The 20,534-nt window shown below is 37.0% G+C and overlaps 1 protein-coding gene across 1 annotated transcript; it reads left to right on the top strand.

Annotated features, from left to right (window-relative positions):
• Positions 1–2,661: 2,661 nt before the first annotated feature.
• On the top strand, positions 2,662–20,358 carry smo (smoothened, frizzled class receptor). The gene is made up of 12 exons (XM_007240958.4): positions 2,662–3,472; positions 6,983–7,191; positions 8,004–8,213; positions 9,894–10,066; positions 11,542–11,761; positions 12,748–12,871; positions 12,984–13,076; positions 13,684–13,792; positions 13,902–14,087; positions 14,339–14,487; positions 15,600–15,734; positions 16,796–20,358. Exons 1-12 carry the CDS (start codon positions 3,190–3,192, stop codon positions 17,419–17,421), a joined length of 2,517 nt encoding a protein of 838 aa, XP_007241020.2. The 5' UTR covers positions 2,662–3,189; the 3' UTR covers positions 17,422–20,358.
• Positions 20,359–20,534: the final 176 nt, after the last annotated feature.

Raw genomic sequence — 20,534 nt, 5'->3', positions numbered from 1 at the left:
TGCTGCTGGAAATCGTAGGAGTGAACCTCAGAGCACCTCATCAGCTCAGAGGGAGGGAATACAGTATATTTCCATTTTGAATAGCTCTGAAGAGTCTTGTTCAGCCCTGGCCTGGAGAAAATAAACAAAGCAAAAAAGCCTTGGCGAAGTTGTGTCAGTGCAGTGATCTCCGTAAAGTGATATACCCAATGTTTACTTTCAGGCCAGCAAACATTTTCGCTGAATGTCATGCCAAGTGTGCAATTAGAGAGAGGAGGAAATCACTACAGCTTTACACATCACAAAAAAAAAAAAAATATATATAGATTTCAATAATCTAATACACCTTGTAGCATTAGTGTTCAAATAACTGTTATTTATTGTTATACAATCCACATAAATACTGTAGACTCCTTTAAAAGGGTTAAACGACCCAAATGTGGCTGTAATTAGCTTTAATGACTGATCTCCTATCATAGCGAAATGTTAACCACTGGGACTGCAAATTGCAAAACTGATGCAGGACATGATGCAAAGGAAGTAGGCAGGAATGACTGGCTTGTTAGTTACTGTTTACTAACTACTTTTATCAAGTCAAAATTCTAATAGTACATCTTTCTTATACTCTTATTTAAAGGTTGCTTTAAGAGGTGCAATATAACCCCCTATTGTTTTCCTAAAAAACATTGAACACCATAAATTGATTACCTTTATTTTTATAAGTGTATCTAGTATCGAAATTAATCTAGTAATTGGTTACTACGAAGTACACTGCCTGAATATATCTAAGTAACTAATGTGTTGGTTGGTTGATCCTGCAGTTGGTCTGCAGGTTTAGGTTCAGCAACAGTATGTGCTGAAAGAATGAGGTCAGCTGACAACCTGAATATACTGAATATAGACCAGGTTGTTCCATCAATTACCTGGATTTTTTCTTCCCTGATCCATCATCAATGCTGCAAGATCTTGGTGAAAAATACTGGATTTAAATAAATCTTGTGATATTGCAATAGCTTATCGAAACAATGCCACAGCGAATGAGTGCTGCAATTAAAGCTAAAGGCGCTCCAACGAAATCAAGTCAAGTCAAGTCAAGTAGTTTTATTAGACTGTAGGTAAATATTAGAGTGTGTGACTTTTTTATTTGGTGGCGACTTGTTTTTGTCCAGGCAGTGTATAATTCTATTCACTATACTTGTATAGTGTATTTCCATTTTCTGAGACTCTTGTTGTAACTGCCATGGACAAGAACAAGTTTCTGACTGAAAAAGAGTTGTTTAAATTAGGGATGCACTGATTTGGGAATTGTGTGCCAATGCAATATCCAATGTATATATCTGCCAATGCGGATGCACAAATTTAGATACCCCAGTATAACCTTATAATGTTAAAGTTAATAATAAATGAAAATGAGTGTTGCCAATTGTAGTAGTGCGGTCAGAATCTGTAAAAAAGTGGAAATTAATTTTGACAAATGGTTGGAATTAAATGCTTTAAACGTGGAAGGGAAATAAAGAGCTATTCAAAGTGTAAAAAATGGAAGGAGGACATGCGTGAATGTAAGTGTGAATGTGAGGTATGCTGTATTCTGGCTGGGATGGCAGGAGGAGGAATGTATGTGTGTGTGTGTGTTTTGATCATGCTTCATTTAGGCCCATTCCTAATGGGGGATGGGTGTGAATATTTTTTCCTCTTATTTAGTAGGAGAGTTTGTTCAAAGTTAAATGTTGTTTGGGGCTGTAGAGAGAAGTTTACACTAGTTACACTACACACCTCTGTGTGTAAGTAACTAGGACTAGGTTTAAATAGGATCTCCGATGGATTTTACATTTTACAGAGACTCTAAGATTAGGTCACTGTCTGAACTGCACTTAGCAGGGCATTGTTTTGTTATTTTTTTTGTTCTGTTGTTTGTTGTTTGATTGTACTACGCGGGTCAACCCGAGTAGGATGGGTTCCTCTGACTGAGTCTTGGTTCCTTCCAAGGTTTCTTCCTCTTAAAGGGAGTTTTTTTCTTGCCACTGTGTCACCATAAAAATTGGCATCTCTGTGGTGCTGCTCATAAGAGGCGTGGACCTATTTTTCTCTGTAAAGCGGCTTTGTGACAACCTTTGTTGTAAAAAGCGCTATATAAAAAAATTGAATTGAATTGAATTGATTTACACATGTTGTAAAGTAACAGCATATGACATTGCAAAGACAGTTTTTAGTGTAAAAATGTCTTGATTTAAAAAATTTCTAACTGTTGTTCACCTTCTGCTTCACAGTGCTGTTTGTTTGCATGTTTGCACGTATAAATATTCAAGTGGAAGAGCTGAAATCCTATCATTTCTCCTCGTCCACTCCTTCACCGGACTAAAGCAGTGGTATACCGGATCATCGGAGCACTTTTTTCACAAAAGCCAGCTCACAACTAGACATTTTGAAATGAATAAAAAACAATGGAATGAAATCTTTAAAAAATATTCTATGCTAAATAGAGGGACCCTCAAAATAGGACACTGTGAAAAGGATTTAAAAAAGAAGATGACCCTGATCAGCCAGGACGGTCAGGTCTGTGTGTGTGTGTGTGTGTCCCAGTATGATCTGCTGGTGTAGTAGCTGCAGATCAGAGTGTGTGTGTGGTGTTTGTCTGGATCTGAATTCCAGCAGGCCTGGGTTGGAGCTGGGATTGGAGCTGGAGTTGGAGCTGGGGGGACGGGGGCAGGCAGTGCTGCAGGGGGATGGAGCCAGCAGCAGCCTGGAGATCAGGTTACACACTCTCAGACTTTTTCGAGGCAAGGATTTTTTTTCTTCTGAAAAGTGGGGGATGGTGAAGGAAGGCACTCTTGTAGGTTTTGATACTCCTTTCTAACATTTTCTCACGTTTTATTGGAGAAAAACACCTTTTTTATTCGAGCTAATGCTTCTTTTACTATTTTTTCTTCACTCATCAGCCTTTTTTTTGGCCTCAGCCTGGACAAAAGCGGAGAACATTGTGATGTAGGTGGTTGGTTAAGTAGCTGCTCCAGGCGTAGTAGCTCGGAGAAAAGCTGTCGGACCGCTTGGAAAATGGACTGTTTTGTGATTATCTGATGGTGGGATTCAGTATTTAACCCAAACAGTCATGTTTCAGTCTTTGCTCTCGAGAAAAGTCTTGCTTTTGAGGCGCAAATCGGCTCCGATCTCCTCGAGTGGATAGCTGAAAGTTTCAGAAGTTGGATCTCCAAAATGTCCTCTTTCTCCTCCTCCTCCTCCCGGCGCCTCCGCTCCATTGTTGGCCCGCTCGGAATGCTCTGCCTCTGGGCTGCAACTTTTGTGGGGACCCGTGCGGTCATGCTGCCCAAAAACGAGACCGTTTTTAACGATTTCTGTAAGAAAAGCTCCACATGCGAAGCGCTGAAGTTTAATACGTGCTTGGGATCTCCTCTACCCTACACCCACACCTCCCTCAGCCTGGCCGAGGACTCCCAAACTCAGGAGGAGGTTCTGGAGAAGCTGGCCATGTGGTCCGGTAAGCTCTGAATTCAGTCTTTAATAAGATTTGTATGTATTATTATATATTATACGTAATAACATTTGTTTAACTGCGTATTAAAGCATCCAATCACTGCCGGGTAAGAGGATAAGTTATGCTAAGATTCCCAAGTGGTCCGTTAGCTAGCTGTTACCCTGAATTAGCCTGCCTAGCCGGCAAAGAGCTTTCAATATAGTAACATATAGCTACTATAGCAGCAGCAGGCTAGCTAATTGTACACAAACTAGCTTACATCCCTCAGGTAAAATTAAAAAAAGTGGTGAGCACCAGATAGTAAGTGGTGAGCACCAGTTAATAAGTTTTGAGCACCACACACTAAGTGCTGAGCACCGGATAGTAAGTTTTGAGCACCTTTTACCAATCACAACACACTAAATGGTGGTGAGCACCAGGTAGTAAATAGTGAGCACCAGATAGTAAGTGGTGAGCACCTTATACTAAGTTGTAAGCAACAAATAGTAAGTGTTGCACCAGTTACTAAGTTTTGAGCACCACACACTAAGTGCTGAGCACCAGATAGTACGTTTTGAGCACCTTATACCAAGCACAACACACTGCATTAAATGGTGAGCACCAGGTTGTAAATAGTGAGCACCAGATAGTAATTGGTGAGCACCAGATAGTAAGTGGAGAGCACTGGATAGTAAGTAGTGAGCACCTCATACTGAGTTGTAAGTAATAGATAGTAAGTGGTGAGCACTAGTTGCTAAGTTTGAACACCACACACTAAGTTTTTTGAGCACATTATATCAAGCACAACACACTAAATGGTGAGCACCAGGTAGTAAATAGTGAGCACCAAGATAGTAAGTGGTGAGCACCAGATAGTAAGTGGTGAGCACTGAATAGTAAGTTAAGTGGTAAGCACCTCATGCTACCTTGTAAGCAACAGACATTAAATGGTGAGCACTTGGTGTGTTTTGTTAGCTAAAAAAGTGGTGAGCAGCAACTGTTATGTGGTGAGCACCACATAAGTATTTAAAAAATATGATGTATTTAACCATATACTAGACACCACACCAAGTGGTGAGCACCAGATAGCTTTGTTTTGAGTACTATGATGAGCACCACACACTAATTGGTGAGCACCAGATACTAAGCACAACACACTAACTGGTGAGCACCAGGTAGTAAGTAGTGAGCACCGGATAGTAAGTGGTGAGCACCTCATACTAAGTTGTAAGCAACAGATAGTAAATGTTAAGCACCACACACTATGGTGAGCATTACATTATATTATATTATCTATACAGAGACCCTGAAGGGACATGGTGTGTTTTTTTAGCTAAAAAGTGGTGAGCACCAACTGTTATGTGGTGAGCACCACATATTAAGTATTTAAAAAATATTATGTATTTAAAACAGTGCTGAGCACCAGATAGTAAGTGATGAGAACCTGATACTAAGTGGTAGGCAACATATAGTAAGCATCACAATAAGTGGAGAACACCAGATAATAAGTAAGCAGCATATAGTAAGCACAAAAAACTAAGTGGTGAGCATCAGATAGTAAGTGGTGAGCACCATATACTAAGTGGTGAGCAACAGATTGTAATGTTAAGTGGTAAGTTCTAGTTACTACACACTACCACACTAAGTGGTAAGTACTAGTTAGTAGTAGATAGTAAGTGCTGAGAAACAGATACTGAGTGGTGAGCACCAGATAATAAGCACCACACACTAAGTGGTGAGCACTAGATAGTAAGTGATTAGAACCAGATTCTGAGTTTTCGGCACCGGATACTAAGCATTGGATAGCAAGTGGTAAGCAACAGATACTAAGATTTGAGCACCAAATACTAAGCACCACATACTAAGTGGTGAGCACCAGATACCAAGTGGTAAGCAACGGATAGTAAGCTAACTGTTCACAAGCAAAATCACAGTTTTTAAGGGTGAACATACTACCATACTATCTGGTATCTAACAAAATATCTGGTGCTCACCACTTAGTATGTGGTGCTCATCACTTATAATGTGGTGTATTGTTTTTTTATTTTTCTCTTTACAATAATTGCATTAGTTTAACTGTGTGTCACAAGTGGTCTGTTTGCTGTTTTAGCATTTTAGCATTTTAGCATGCTAGGAGCTCTAATAATTATATTAGCTACAGCAGGCTAGCTAATTGTACACAAACAAAATCACACGTTTGGTCACATTTTGTAATCTCTTTTGCATCATATTTTATATGTATTCTGCTTTTAGACACAATTTCTGTCACATTTAATACAATTCACACATTATAATAACACACAATTGACACATTATAATAACACAAACAGTGAAATGTTGCTTATGTAGCTAACTAGCTAGCTAACCTAGCTAACCAAAACAGAGGTGGAAATTGGACACAGCAGGTTATTTACAGCTTATAAACATTTGGACAGTTAAACAATCTTCATTATTTGGGTTCTGCATGCCACCACACTGACCAGACCTTTACCTGAAAGATTAATGAGAAATTAGCCTATGGAGACCATAAAATAGCTTTTAAGATATTTTTTAAACCCCTGAAATTAGGAGGCTTTGTAGAAAAATGTGTGCAATTCCTAAACCCTTTATAAGATATATTTAAAATAAACATCTCAGTTTATTTAACAATAGCTCATTTATATTAACTAATTGGTAGCTACCAGTTATTTCCTGTTACCTGTTAAATTCCCTTCCGCTAACTTTTTACCTCAAGCACCCGCTAATGATCCTCTCCTGCCCCATTCACACCTTAATCTGAAGATCTCCTGGGTTGTCTGTGCTGGATCAGGGCTCTTCAAGCCACTTTCTCACACCTGTGTGAAAATACAGAAGGCCCACATTGAATGTAAAAGGAAAACAATTTAGTAAAAAACTTTATATTTGGTCTATTAATGTAAATATTCCACATTTTACAATGTGTAATACCTGCCAGGGAAAATCAAGTAACCTACAGTGGTGCTTTAAAGTTTGAAGTAGCAAAAGAACAGGTGTTTTTAATCACTTGGATGACAATCAGTTGTGAGTGTCTTATTTTAGTTGTGTCTTATTTAAAGAACAGGGATCTATCAATGTCTGCTTTTTACAACACATGCTTGTGGGAGTGTATCATGGCACAAACAAAGAAGATTTCACCTGTGTGAAAACACAGAATGCCCACATTGAATGTACAATTTAATGCTTTATTTTTAGCTTAAATACTTAAATATTATTTTCATCAAGTTATTGTTATTAAGTTTGAAGCATATTTACTCAAATTCCACATGTTACAGTGTGTAGTAACTTGTAAGCAAATCCCAAAAATGGCAACTTTACAAGAGAAGTTAAAACTTTCAGTGTAAAATTACTTTATTCATTTATATTTCTTATGATCCATTCCTCATGATGCACAGTGTAAATAACAACTGGCAATTTTTTATTGGCATTATATAACCTAGATATATAATATATATAAACTAGATACCATATCGTAGCTCTTTTTTGAAATGCTGGATCTTTTCTTTTCTTTTGTTCCAGGGTTGAAAAATGCTCCTCGGTGTTGGGCCGTCATTCAGCCGTTGCTGTGTGCTGTTTACATGCCTAAGTGTGAAAACGGTAAAGTTGAACTGCCCAGCCAGAAGCTGTGCTTTAGTACCCGCCAGCCCTGCAGCATTGTGGAACAGGAGCGAGGATGGCCCAACTTTCTGAAGTGTGAGAACAAGGAAAGTTTTCCTGTTGGCTGCCAGGTATAAAATTTACACTACTTAAAACATTTACTACTGTATTTACTACAGGATAACAATCAGAAAATAACAAAATCAACATTTAGGGCCCTATTTTACACCATGCAACCAGCAAAATAGCGACAGAGCTTACAATATAGCTACGCTGATGGGTGTGGTGGTCAGGAAGTGAGGTGTGTTCAGGGAAAATTTCTGGTGTATCGATATCTTGGCATCGGAAAACACAAGTGCACCACTGACTGAATACAACCTAGACAGATGCCAACAGTCAGATGCTAATTGCAGGTGCGCCACATGTTCAAAACGTGTACACCCTTATTCGTTACAAACACAAGGGAACGCAGCAGTACACAAACCCAGGTTTCACATCAACAATAAACTGAATACAAAATAAAATAAAATTTATTTTCCTGTAAATGAGCTGCTTGAGTTTCCTCTGCTGAGAAGCGCAGAAGCTCTCTGCCGTTAAAATAGCAATATGCCAAAGTCAGAGCGCTCCGGGCTTCTAAAGGGAATGGCAAGTGACACGCCGATTGTTTTATTTAATGTTACAACCAAAACACACCCATGATTAATTAAAAGAATAAGTACATGTCTTTTGCATGTTTTGAGCCGTGCAAGGTGTACTTTTCCTGTCGTTACGATAGCAAAGACACCCTGACACGCCCTAAATCAAGTTGCATGGTTCACAGTTGACACAGTTGCCTTTAAAAAGGTGTTTGCAATATAACTACATCATGGATCATTGTTTGTAACTATGGAATAAGTAGTCTTTAAGGACCATTACAGTGTTATTTATTTTTTATTCATTTCAGAATGAGGTGCAGAAGCTTAAATTCAACACATCAGGACACTGTGAAGCTCCTTTGGTCAAAACTGACATCCAGGCTAGCTGGTACAAGGATGTGGAGGGCTGCGGCATTCAGTGCGACAATCCGCTCTTCACAGAGGAGGAACACACGGACATGCACAGTTACATCGCTATCTTTGGATCTGTCACCCTGCTTTGCACCTTCTTTACACTGGTAAGCAAAAAAAACAAACAAACAAAGCAAAGTATAATTGGCTGTTCTCAAATAAGGTCTTTTTTTACGCTTTAGCAGGGTTCCTGCGGAGTCTTAAAAAGTCCTAAAAAGTCTTAAAATGTCTAAAATACGAAAACTTAATTTAGATTTTCTTAAGTCATAAGAAGACGTTTCATGTTTTGTCACCCTACAACCACCAAAATGTAAATGTTTTTTATTTTGATTTTAAGTGATGGACCAACACAAAAAATAGCATTTAATTGTAAAGTAATTTTAAAAAATGTATCAAATAGAAATATATATAATAATTTTGACATTTAAAAGTATTCAGCCCCCTTTACTCTGAAACCCCTAAATTAAATCCACTGCAATCAATGGCCTTTAGAAGACACTTAATAAGCAACATAACATATAACATAACATAAAACATATCCCAAGCTTAGAGCATCCCAATGAGCTCTGTTCTTCAATCCATCATCGAAAAATGAACGATTCTACAACAGTTTATACAAGCCTACAAGATCAAAGAAGGAGGGCACTGATCAGAGAAGCAGCCAAGAGGGCAATGGTCACTCTGGAGGAGCTGCAGAGATCCACAGCTCAGGTGGATCAGCAGAATCTGTCCACAGGGCAACTATAAGTGAAGCTGGTCAGAGATGATGGAAAGATGGATGAAGATAAATACAGGGCAACCCTAGAAGAATTACTCTAAACATACAGCCAGACTGTTTGTAGTGGAAAAGATGGGAAAGTGTGTTTTGGCTTGATAACAGTGCAGATTTTCGCACAGGTCCCCAGTAATAGACACAAAGCTTAGTGTAAACTACGCAGTAAGATCGTCATCCAGTTAGGAAGCTTGGGTGTGAAAGAGCTTGATTTTTACACCAAAGCAGAAAAACACCAGCTCGGCATGCAATTTGACACAAGCTGACACTGATGCTAAAAAGAAAGCTCCTAAAAGGTCTTAAATTGAACTCGCTGAAACCTGCAAAGAACCTGTTTAGTGCAGTAGAACCGACATAACGCACAGAGATGGCAGGGTTCATGCAGGTCTTCAAAAATCTTAAAATGTCTTAAAATCTGGGTAATTAAGGTCTCAATTGTCTTAAATTTACGGAAAATTTGCTGTAGATATTATATTTTTAGACTGTGCGTTTAATGCCTGTGGAAAAGCACACACTAACATTAGCGGCGAGCTAAGGTTAGCGTAGAGCTAGCTAACATTAGCGGTGAGCTAACTAACATCCTGGGAAGATTACTAAGGTTAAAATTGAGCTGGCTAACATTAGCTGCGAACTGGCTAAAGTTACTGGGGAGAGAACTAAGGATAGCGGTGACTTTGCCAACTTACTGATGTTAGCGGCGAGTTAGCTACATTATCAGGGAGAGAACCAGGATTAGCAGAGAGCTAGCTAACATAAGCATTGAGCTAGCTAATTTTCTAACATGTTCTGCATCAAAATGGAACAAAATGCAAATAAATGAACAAATGAAAAACGTTAAGTTTTGATTACCAATACAATAAATTATTTTCTACTAAAGAAATTACATATGTTGAGCATTAAATTTGACTTTTAAAATGGAGCAAGAACCCTGGATGGAAAAGAAAAGTGGATGTTTGGGAGCGTTGCAGATCTTGTTTAGTCCAGATTTTTTGATTCTCCCTTTTGTTCCCCACAGGCTACGTTTCTTGCCGACTGGAAGAATTCCAACCGCTACCCTGCTGTCATCCTCTTCTATGTGAATGCCTGCTTCTTTATAGGCAGCATTGGATGGCTCGCTCAGTTCATGGATGGAGCTCGCAAGGAGATTGTGTGCAAAAGTGACAACACCATGCGGCTTGGAGAACCTTCGTAAGAATGAAGCTATAGAAAGATGCATGCTTTGAAAAATGCGAATTAACATACCGTCAATGTCCAATGAAAAACAAATATTTCAATTTTTGTCGATTTTTAGTTTACTACATAATTTGAACACACAAACTGTTCCTTACACTGTGCCAACATTTCTTAAAGATTAAACCAATAGAAACTTTTAAAAAATACCAGAAATAAGCTCTTTTTACATTGACTTCCATTGAAAGTATAGAAGTTTTGCTGTATTGCTGTACTTTTTCATTGGACAGTGATAATACTGGGCAGTATGGGTGTGCTATTGATAACATCTTAAAATAGCGTAATTTCGTGATATTACTATTTTGCTGTTTGTAGCAAAATAAAAAGTCAAACTTTTCTCATTTCCCATTAAATATCTACTTGAGACAGATTATATCTGTTCAGTATTATTTTAAAAAAAATCTATTTTTACTATTTATTTTTAAGTGTAATGGCATTTTGGATTATTAACTTCAGTTACAATCTGGTGAAAATCTCAATTATAGGGGTCGTACCATATCGTATGCAATAATTTTGACAAATAAAATACAATTTTCTTGAAATTAATCTTTCAAAATACAACTTTTTGCAAAAATACCCTTAAACATTGTGATATATTACTATTTTACTGTTTACGCTGTTCTCATTTCCCAATATATACAGATTATATAAAACATTGGCAAATAAAGTTAATTTGCTTTAAATTAATATATTTAAAAACAATGTTTGGTAATATCGCCAAGAATATTGTTATCTCAAATATACCCTGAAATACCGTGATATTACTATTTCGCTGTTCACACTGTTCTCAAATTTTTATTAAATATCCACTAGAGACAGATTATATCTGTCCAGTATTATTTTAAAATGTATTTTATTATTTATTATTTGTATCATATGTTTAATCATTAACAATGTGGTGAAAATCTCAATTAGGGGTTTGCCATATCATAGCATATGCAATTATATTGCCAAAAAAAAGATATCTTAAAAAATTATATTTTAATATACAACTTTTTGTGTCATATTGCCAAAAATATCGTTATTGCAAAAATACACTGAAATATTGTAATATTACTATTTTGCTGTTCTACCTGTTCGCATTTTCTATTAAATATCTTCTAGAGACAGATTATATCTGTCCAGTATTATTTTAAACAATTATTTTACAATTAGTATTTATTTATTTATTTATTTATTTATTATATATTTATATATTTATTTATTTATACAATTAGTATCTTGATAAGTTAAAAATCTAAAAAAAAAATTCTATATCATATCGTATGCAGTAATATTGCCAAATATATATATTTTTTGACATATCTGCAAGATTATCGTTATTGCTAAAATACCCTGATAGGTCATGATATTATTTTATGGCCATATCGCCTGTCCCCTATTTGGCAGCATCCAGACTTTTGATAAATGTTTTCTACTCTTTCTCTCCTCAGATCGACAGAGACACTTTCCTGTGTCATCATCTTCATCATCGTGTACTACTCTCTGATGTCGGGAGTCATCTGGTTCGTTATGCTCACCTACGCCTGGCACACGTCCTTCAAAGCCCTTGGCACGACCCAACAGCCTCTGTCTGGGAAGACGTCCTACTTCCACCTGATCACATGGTCTATCCCATTCATACTCACAGTGGCTATACTGGCCATTGCAGAGGTAAGATACTCTTAGAGAGGTGCCTTTAATGTTATAGCCCTAGTCACCATATCTTTCGGAGTGTAAGGTGCACTTAAATTTTTAATTTTCCCAAAAATCGACAGTGTGCATTATAATCCAGTAAGCCTTATGTATGAATTCTACCAATAAGGTATTAAAGAAGAGTAAAGCCACTCTGCTGAAGTACAGTTTAGTTCTGTAGTTTAGTTCTCCAGCACCGAGACTTGAGACTGGAGCAGTATTAGCATTAGCTGCTAACCACGCTAAGCAGTAGATTTTTTGCCAATCAGAGGTAAGTGTTTTCAGCTTGTAGCCTGCCGCTTACCCCAGCTAGCACTGTTGGAGCAGCATTGGCATTATCTGCTAACTGCGCTAAGCGCTAGTTAGCTCTTTTCACCATTCCAAAACCTGAAAAAGTCATGAAATTTTAAAAAAGTAATTTCCAGGCCTGGATACATTTTGGAAAAATAAAAATACCCAGATAGATTTTCGAAAAAAGTCATGGAAATTTGCTCTACAAATGTTTTTCATTTATTTACAAAGAAGCTATTTTAAGCTAACAAATACATCAGATCAGTTAGTTAAGTAATTTAGCCCTACACAATCTCTAAAGATTTTAGACACATTTTATTATTGAAGATTCTGTGTCAACATTGCTTAAAATATATTTTTTAAAAAGCAAATTAATTTCAGGCCTATTATCATTTTTGATTACAATTTTTTACCGTTTGTCCATTCCTGAGCTGGTGTTATAAAGATCGTGGGGTCATGAAAATTTGCCTTAAAGGCATGAAAAATAATGGAAATTTATTGTTTAAAAAGTGTATGAACCCTGTATTCAGAGGTGAGTATATCAGAGTCTAGTTTGCTGCTAACCCTGGCTAGCACTGCTGGAGCAGCATTAGCATTACCTCGATAATGCGCCTTAAAATCTGTCGGCCTTATAGTGCAAAAAATATGGCACTGACTTTTTGAACATTTTATAGGTAGATGGAGACTCGGTCAGTGGAATCTGCTTTGTTGGATACAAGAACTACAGGTACCGTGCCGGGTTTGTGCTCGCACCTATTGGAGTGGTACTTATCGTCGGTGGTTATTTCCTAATAAGAGGTAAGACTGACTTGTCTTATCTAGTTATTTATTTAGCATGCACTTTTAAATACGTTTTTCACGCATTATAATAGTCAGTGGAAGTTTATCATGCTTTGTTCTCACTTCACAGGAGTTATGACGTTGTTTTCCATCAAAAGCAACCACCCTGGATTACTGAGTGAGAAAGCTGCAAGCAAAATTAATGAAACCATGCTGAGACTTGGTACATGGTTCTTTCATCTATACAAATAACGTCCTATTCTTAAAAATTAAGAGTGTGTCAATTTTAATGATTTTGACTGTTTTTAAAATGCCATTGTTGACTTGGGGCCCTATTTTAGCGATCTATATATGAGTGGTCAACCGGGCATCAGTGTGTCTTTGCTATCATAACTGCAGGAAAAGTACACCATGCGTGACTTGAAATTAGCAAAAGACATTTACTAACTGTCTCAATTAATCATGGGTGTGGTTAATTTTGGGCGTAACATGAATGAGGAACCACCTAGCAACATCTTAGCAACAACCCAGCAACCACCTAGCATCCACTTAGAAACTACATAGCAACCAATGAGAATTCCATAGCAACCACCTAGCAACTGCTTATCAACACCTTAGCAACCACCACAGATACCATAGCAACACTTTAGCAACAACTGAGCAACACCTTATTAACCCCCTAGCACCCACTTGCCAAAATTTCTTCCAGAAATGCACTTGTCTAGTATATTTTTACCCTCATATTAAATTAAATAATTTAAGAAAATATGTACAGCAGAACTTTTCTACTGTTCTAATACTTTCTTTCTTTCTTTCTTTATTTTAAACAGGCATATTTGGTTTCCTGGCATTTGGCTTTGTTTTCATCACTTTCGGGTGCCATTTCTACGACTTTTTCAACCAGGCTGAGTGGGAAAGGAGCTTTAGGGAATATGTCTTGTGAGGGTTTTTTAAATTAAACTTTTATAAACTATTAAATAAGTTAAATAAATTAAATAAATAAGTGAGATTTTTTCTATGTTGCACTGATTTTTAATATTGTAAACAGGTGTGAAGCTAATGTAACAATAGCTCATGAGACCAACAAGCCGGTCCCAGAGTGTGCCATCAAGAACCGGCCGAGTCTACTGGTGGAGAAGATCAATCTGTTCTCCATGTTCGGTACGGGCATTGCCATGAGCACCTGGGTGTGGACTAAAGCCACAATTCTTATTTGGAAGCGCACCTGGTGTAGGTGAGTTTATCAGCTTGTTTGTTTCATTGCACAGAGACACTAAGTATATTATTTGTAAAATTCAGTAGAAATAGTCAGATTTACAACAGTACTGGCTGTAATGACTGGAATGAAAAGGAATTATTAGAGTTACTGCAGCTTTCTATTTGGTCTAAATGTTCTGCAGTATTTAAAGTAGGTCTGTTATCTCTGCTTATTAACTTTGGTACTTTAGTTCACAGTAATATTTACTCTTTTTTCTTCAATTTTAGGATCATTGGACGAAGTGATGATGAACCAAAGCGCATCAAAAAGAGCAAGATGATAGCCAAAGCATTCTCGAAACGAAAAGAGCTCCAGAAGGATCCAGAAAAAGAGTTGTCCTTCAGCATGCACACTGTCTCCCATGAAGGACCTGTGGGTAAGTAAAACGCCCCTTTCTGGACATTATAGTAGTACTATTAAAAGACTGTATCTGTATCTACTGGAGTATTATTTTTACTTCACTACTGTACTTAAGTACTAAAATGCTGTATTTGTATCTACTCGAGTATTAGTTTTACTTCACTACTGTACTCAATTACTAAAATACTGTATCTGTATCTACTGGAGTATTATTTTTACTTTACTACTGTACTTAATTACTAAAATACTGTATCTGTATCTACTGGAGTATTATTTTTACTTTACTACTGTACTTAAGTACTAAAATACTGTATCTGTATCTACTGGAGTATTAGTTTTACTTCACTACTGTACTTAAGTACTAAAATGTTGTATCTGTATCTACTGGAGTATTATTTTTACTTCACTACTGTACTTAAGTACTAAAATACTGTATCTGTATCTACTGGAGTATTATTTTTACTTTACTACTGTACTTAAGTACTAAAATACTGTATCTGTATCTACTGGAGTATTATTTTTACTTCACTACTTAAGTACTTAAGTACTAAAATACTGTATCTGTATCTACTGGAGTATTATTTTTACTTCACTACTGTACTCAATTACTAAAATACTGTATCTGTATCTACTGGAGTATTATTTTTACTTTACTACTGTACTTAATTACTAAAATACTGTATCTGTATCTACTGGAGTATTATTTTTACTTTACTACTGTACTTAATTACTAAAGTACTGTATCTGTATCTACTGGAGTATTATTTTTACTTTACTACTGTACTTAATTACTAAAGTACTGTATCTGTATCTACTGGAGTATTATTTTTACTTTACTACTGTACTTAATTACTAAAATACTGTATCTGTATCTACTGGAGTATTATTTTTGCTTCACTACTTATGTACTTAAGTACTAAAATGCTGTATCTGTATCTACTGGAGTATTATTTTGACTTCACTACTGTACTTAATTACTAAAATACTGTATCTGTATCTACTGGAGTATTATTTTTACTTTACTACTGTACTTAATTACTAAAATACTGTATCTGTATCTACTGGAGTATTATTTTTACTTCACTACTGTACTTAAGTACTAAAATGCTGTATCTGTATCTGCTGCAGCGGGTATCAACTTCGAGCTGAATGAGCCGTCTGCGGATATGTCCTCTGCGTGGGCTCAGCACGTGACAAAGATGGTGGCCCGAAGAGGTGCCATCTTACCACAGGACATCTCGGTCACTCCAACTGGCACACCCGGTCAGTAGTAATCTCTATCACTGGATAGTTTTTCAAAAATTATACTTACCGTATTTACGGACTTATAAGGGGCACTTTCAATGAATGTCTATTTTCTGGTCTATTTTCATACATAATCCGTACTAGATTATAAGGAGTATTTTAAAAGACGCTATAAGGAATTTATAAATCAGCAGGTGTCGCCGCTTGCTGGTGGTGGTGGGTGGGTGCCTAACTAAGTTAACTAAAGCTAAGCTAAGTAAACAAAACTGTAATAAGCAAAGACTTTATTGTAAAGTCAAACGAGTGCTGGATGTTAATCTACACAGATTTCTCTCCTGAAAATTGTTGTTATTTATTTGGGTGAGTAAACTGCTTTTGTTTATTAAGAGTAAGCTTATGCTTCCGATTTTCACCAGCACTAAGGCTGGAGCATTAGCATTAGTGGCTAACCGCTCCAGCATTGCTAGCCGGGGTTAGGAGCAGGCTAGAGGCCGTTAATATTCACCTCTGAATGGAAAAAAAGAGCTAACAAGGTTTGTGGGTTACGCTAATGGTACTCCAGCAGTGCTAGCCGAGGCAAGGAGCAGATTTTTGGCCGTGTGAAAAATACGGTATATAATAAGTAGGGATGCAACTAATGATTGTTTTGTTAGTCGACTAATCTGACAGTAATGTTTTCGATTAGTCAACAATTAGTCAACGATTATTTCTGCCTTGTCCTCCATCTCTAAAAACAAGATAAAAACAGCTGAACATGAGATTTAAATATTCAGATGTTGTTTAAAAGTGGAATATACTGATGTTTAGTGATTAAATATGTAATCTGTTGTGTTTGGGCATTTTTGGAGACACTCAAGACAGTGTAAACTGTGTGAGTGAGCCCTTTATCCACCTCCCATTGTGCTTCTGTCCCCAGCACTTTGTGTAATGCGGTACTATTACAAATTAACGATTAGTCGACAATGAAACTTGTAGTCGACAAATTTAAATAACCAACCTTTGCCGATTATATCGACTAATCGTTACAGCCCTAATAATTAGCCTTTTAATGACAATTCTGACTGTATGTCGTCCTGCAGTGCCTCCACCCGAGGAGAGACACAGGATGTGGATGGTCGAAGCCGAGATCTCTCCTGAGATGATGAAACGGAAGAAGAAAAAGAAGAAGAGAAAGAAGGAGGTGCGCCCGGTTGCTCCTGTTGAAGAAACCGTAAATCCCATCCCTCCCCGGCGCAGAGAGTTTGGTGCCAGCGCTGTTCCTCGCCTTCCTAAGCTACCGGGACACCGCAGCCTGGTGGCTAACCTGTTCGATCGCCAACGGCAGCAGCACCATCATCATGAGGACACCATCCTTCCAGGCTCCTTCCCCGAGTATCGTCCTTCCTGTCCTGTTCCGTACGAGGACAGATACGACAGAGGACTCGGCTACCTTCCAGCCAGCCAACGCTGCAGCGGCAGCAGGGAGCCACCCTACAGCCTCGCTAACCCTCTGACTCTTAGAGATAGCCACCGCGAGGCACGAGGCCAGTTCCAGCCGCCAGCCTGGCAGTCTAATGGAGGTTTCCGCCATTCTGGCCAGGGGATGACCTTCTCAACAGGGGCCCCCACACATCGGTCAGATGGCAGAAGGGCAGTGATTGCACCAATCCACTCCAGGACCAACCTCATGGAGGCAGAGCTGATGGATGCTGACTCTGATTTTTGACTCTCCTGAGGCAGTGGCATTGTTATATTCTGCAGACCCTTTTTTGTAAAAGAAAAAAAGAGAAAAAAGTGCTGGATACTTTTCACCGTACATTATTTCATTATTTCATTACATTATTTTTTTGGGTGGAAGGAAAACTTTATGTGGTTGTTTAAAAAAAGAAGAACAGTTTGTTAAACCCAGTTTATACTTCTGCGTCAAACTTACGGCGTAGCTCGACGTGCACCTCCCTGGAAATGTAACTACGCATTGCGCGACACAGACAGCCGCAGCTGTGATTGGTCTGCCGGGCTTTATGTACCCGCCCACACATTCCCATCTTCGTGGTTTTAATCAATCAACCTTTATTTTGACCCGAAGCACATTGAGGGCAACCCTCATTTTTAATGTAGCAAAGGATTTACAAAAACAGGGATTGAGGGATTGATGATAAAGAAAATGACTAATTTTAAATAAATAAAAATAGATAAAAATAGATAAAAATAAAAAATAGAATAAAAAAAAACAAGTTAAAAATAAAATAAAATTAAGTAAAGCAGGTACAGGCTTTATGAAGGTGGTTAGATATTAAAGGTTGGTTTAGTTGATAAGAAATTAAGATCAAAAGCAGAAAAGATGAATACAAAAAAACAGTTAAAATCAAGCTAAAACTTACTTAATACATTAAAAATACAAATTGATCAATTCACTAAAAAAATGTTAATTATAAAAATAATAATAGTAACAATAAAAGAAAATCAAAGTAAGTTAAAAAGCAATAGTACAAAACAAAAATAATAAAAAGGAAATAACTAACTAAGAGAAGAACTAAAATAAGTAAATAAATAAAAGTTAGGAATAAATAAAATTAAAAAGTAAAACAGGTACAGGCTGTCAGAAGGTGGTTGGATATTAAAAGTTTAAAATTATGTAGTGTCGCCATTTTTAAACTGCAGAGCGACGCAGAGCTGCTGATAAGCGCACGCAGAAGTATAAACGCGCTCTGCTGTGCAGCACACGCTCGCTGGAGAGGCGTAGTCAGTGGTGTAGCTTTTACTCAGAAGTATAAATTGGCCTTAAGGCCTGTTGTGTCAGTGTCAAAGTGAGTAACAAGAAGATGACAACACCAGATGGCGCAGCTGAAGAAAATCACCTCATTTTGAATTGTTTGCTGCGTTTCCACCAACAAAAGTAGGTTCCGGAACCAGGAACGTTCGTTCACAGCGGGAACCGAAGAATACCACATTCTTCAGCACGAACTGTGACTGTATATGTTCACCGCCGCTGTGCAACGCCCTCTGTTGTTGATGACGTATGATGTGACGTTCTGACGGTTCCACTGAAACTGGAGGGAAAACGGTCTGGTTCGCTGAAAAGAACAAACAGAACTGGTTCTTTTAGTGGAAAAAAGCTCTGACTGAGCTCAGTTGCTCCAATATATCTATATATTATGCTCCATTTAATGGACCTGGGCCGTGCAGCTGTGTACATGATCTGAAGAACCGATAAGCGATTTGAACTTTGTCAGAAAAAAAGAATATTATATATTAACTATTACCGTTGTCTCTATTTTGTCTTTTATTATAAGTTGCCTGGTGCAATCACAACAGCTTCAACAGCTTCACAGATGAAGCCCATGTGAACGTAAGGGCGTTTTCATAAGAACTGACTTTTAGAAACCTGAAAATGCTAAGAACAAAAATGTGTTCGTTTTTGTGCCTGTTTATTTTACTTTTTAAAATGATATCTGTACAGTTTTATGAAAAAATGCTATTTTTGTACGTTAGTGTAGTTTTTTTTCACCAGTATTTTGTACTGTATTTTTATTGTACATACTTCAGTGTCAATATGCTTTTTCGGTTCACTTCTCTTTTCGTGAGTTTTGCTGATTTGCTCGAATTTCTTAGGATGTTTTTTGTGTGTAATAGAGCTGTACTTTATAAAAAAAATAGTAAAAATATAACCAGGGGTTCACCAGTACAGGAACTGTGGGCTGATATCTGAACGAACATCAGCCAGTGTCGATAATATTAATAGTGGAAATTTGAGTTACTTCTACCTGGATTAAATTTAATGAGAACCAATGTTTATTTGTAGAGAATTACAAATTAAGTAAAAGAATGAAATGCAGATATTTATTGCAGTACCAAAAAGTCAAAAGTTTGGACACACATAAAAAAGTCATCCAAACTAAAAGTAGAAAAACATATGGAATTATTATTTAGTAAACAAAAAACTTGTAAAACAAACCAGAATGTTTTTATTTTTTAATTTTTAATTCTTCAAAGTAGCACCTCTTGCTTAGTTACAGACAGTTTTGCCCATCTTGGCTGGATTTTCTCAGTCAGATTTATGAGGTAGAGTCACCTGGAATTCAGGCTTTCAGTTAACAGCTGTGCTGAACTCATCAAGAGTTAATTACTTGAATTTCTTGTCTCTCAATGTTAAGGTTTGAAAGTTAACAACGTTAACAGCTCCCCAGATAAGAGCTTTTTTATAGAGTTTTAGTTTGTTTAACTATTTTAAGTTACTACATGATTCCTTATGTGTTTCTTCATAGTCTGGATCAATTCACTATTCATTTACTATGTAGAAAAAAATATTAAACGAGAAAGTGTGTCCAAACTTTTTATTGGTACTGTATATTATCAAATACTGGTTTAGAATATCTGTACAATGCTGATATGTGGTGGTTCTGGTATAATTATATATATTATAGTCTGCAGAATTCTTAATTTAGACATGCAGTCAATAATGTACTGAGAACTACTTCAAAAAAAACAAAACAAATGATAATTCTTTTGTAAAAAAAAGTCTTAAAAAGTGATTTCAGTCTGTGTTTTCATGAGGGAAGAGCTATGGCAGTGATACGTACCTGGTGCATATGGTGATTTGTAAATATCTATTTTTAAACAACTTAGTTTGTGAATAAAGTAAGATATACTGATATAAAAACAACCAAGTTCTTCGTTCCTTTGATTGCAAAGAATTAACAGGTAAATACAGATACAGGTGCATCTCAAAATATTGGAATTTGAAAAAGGCTAAAAATGGGAGGGGTAGTATGTATGGGTTTATAGCTGCAACAGCAGCAGTGGGCCTCTGATAGTGGTGAGACGCACATTGTTGGACGT

Source organism: Astyanax mexicanus, chromosome 2 (genome assembly GCF_023375975.1).
Source record: "Astyanax mexicanus isolate ESR-SI-001 chromosome 2, AstMex3_surface, whole genome shotgun sequence".
NCBI lineage: Eukaryota > Metazoa > Chordata > Actinopteri > Characiformes > Acestrorhamphidae > Astyanax > Astyanax mexicanus.
This window is presented reverse-complemented; position numbering and strand designations above follow the sequence as displayed.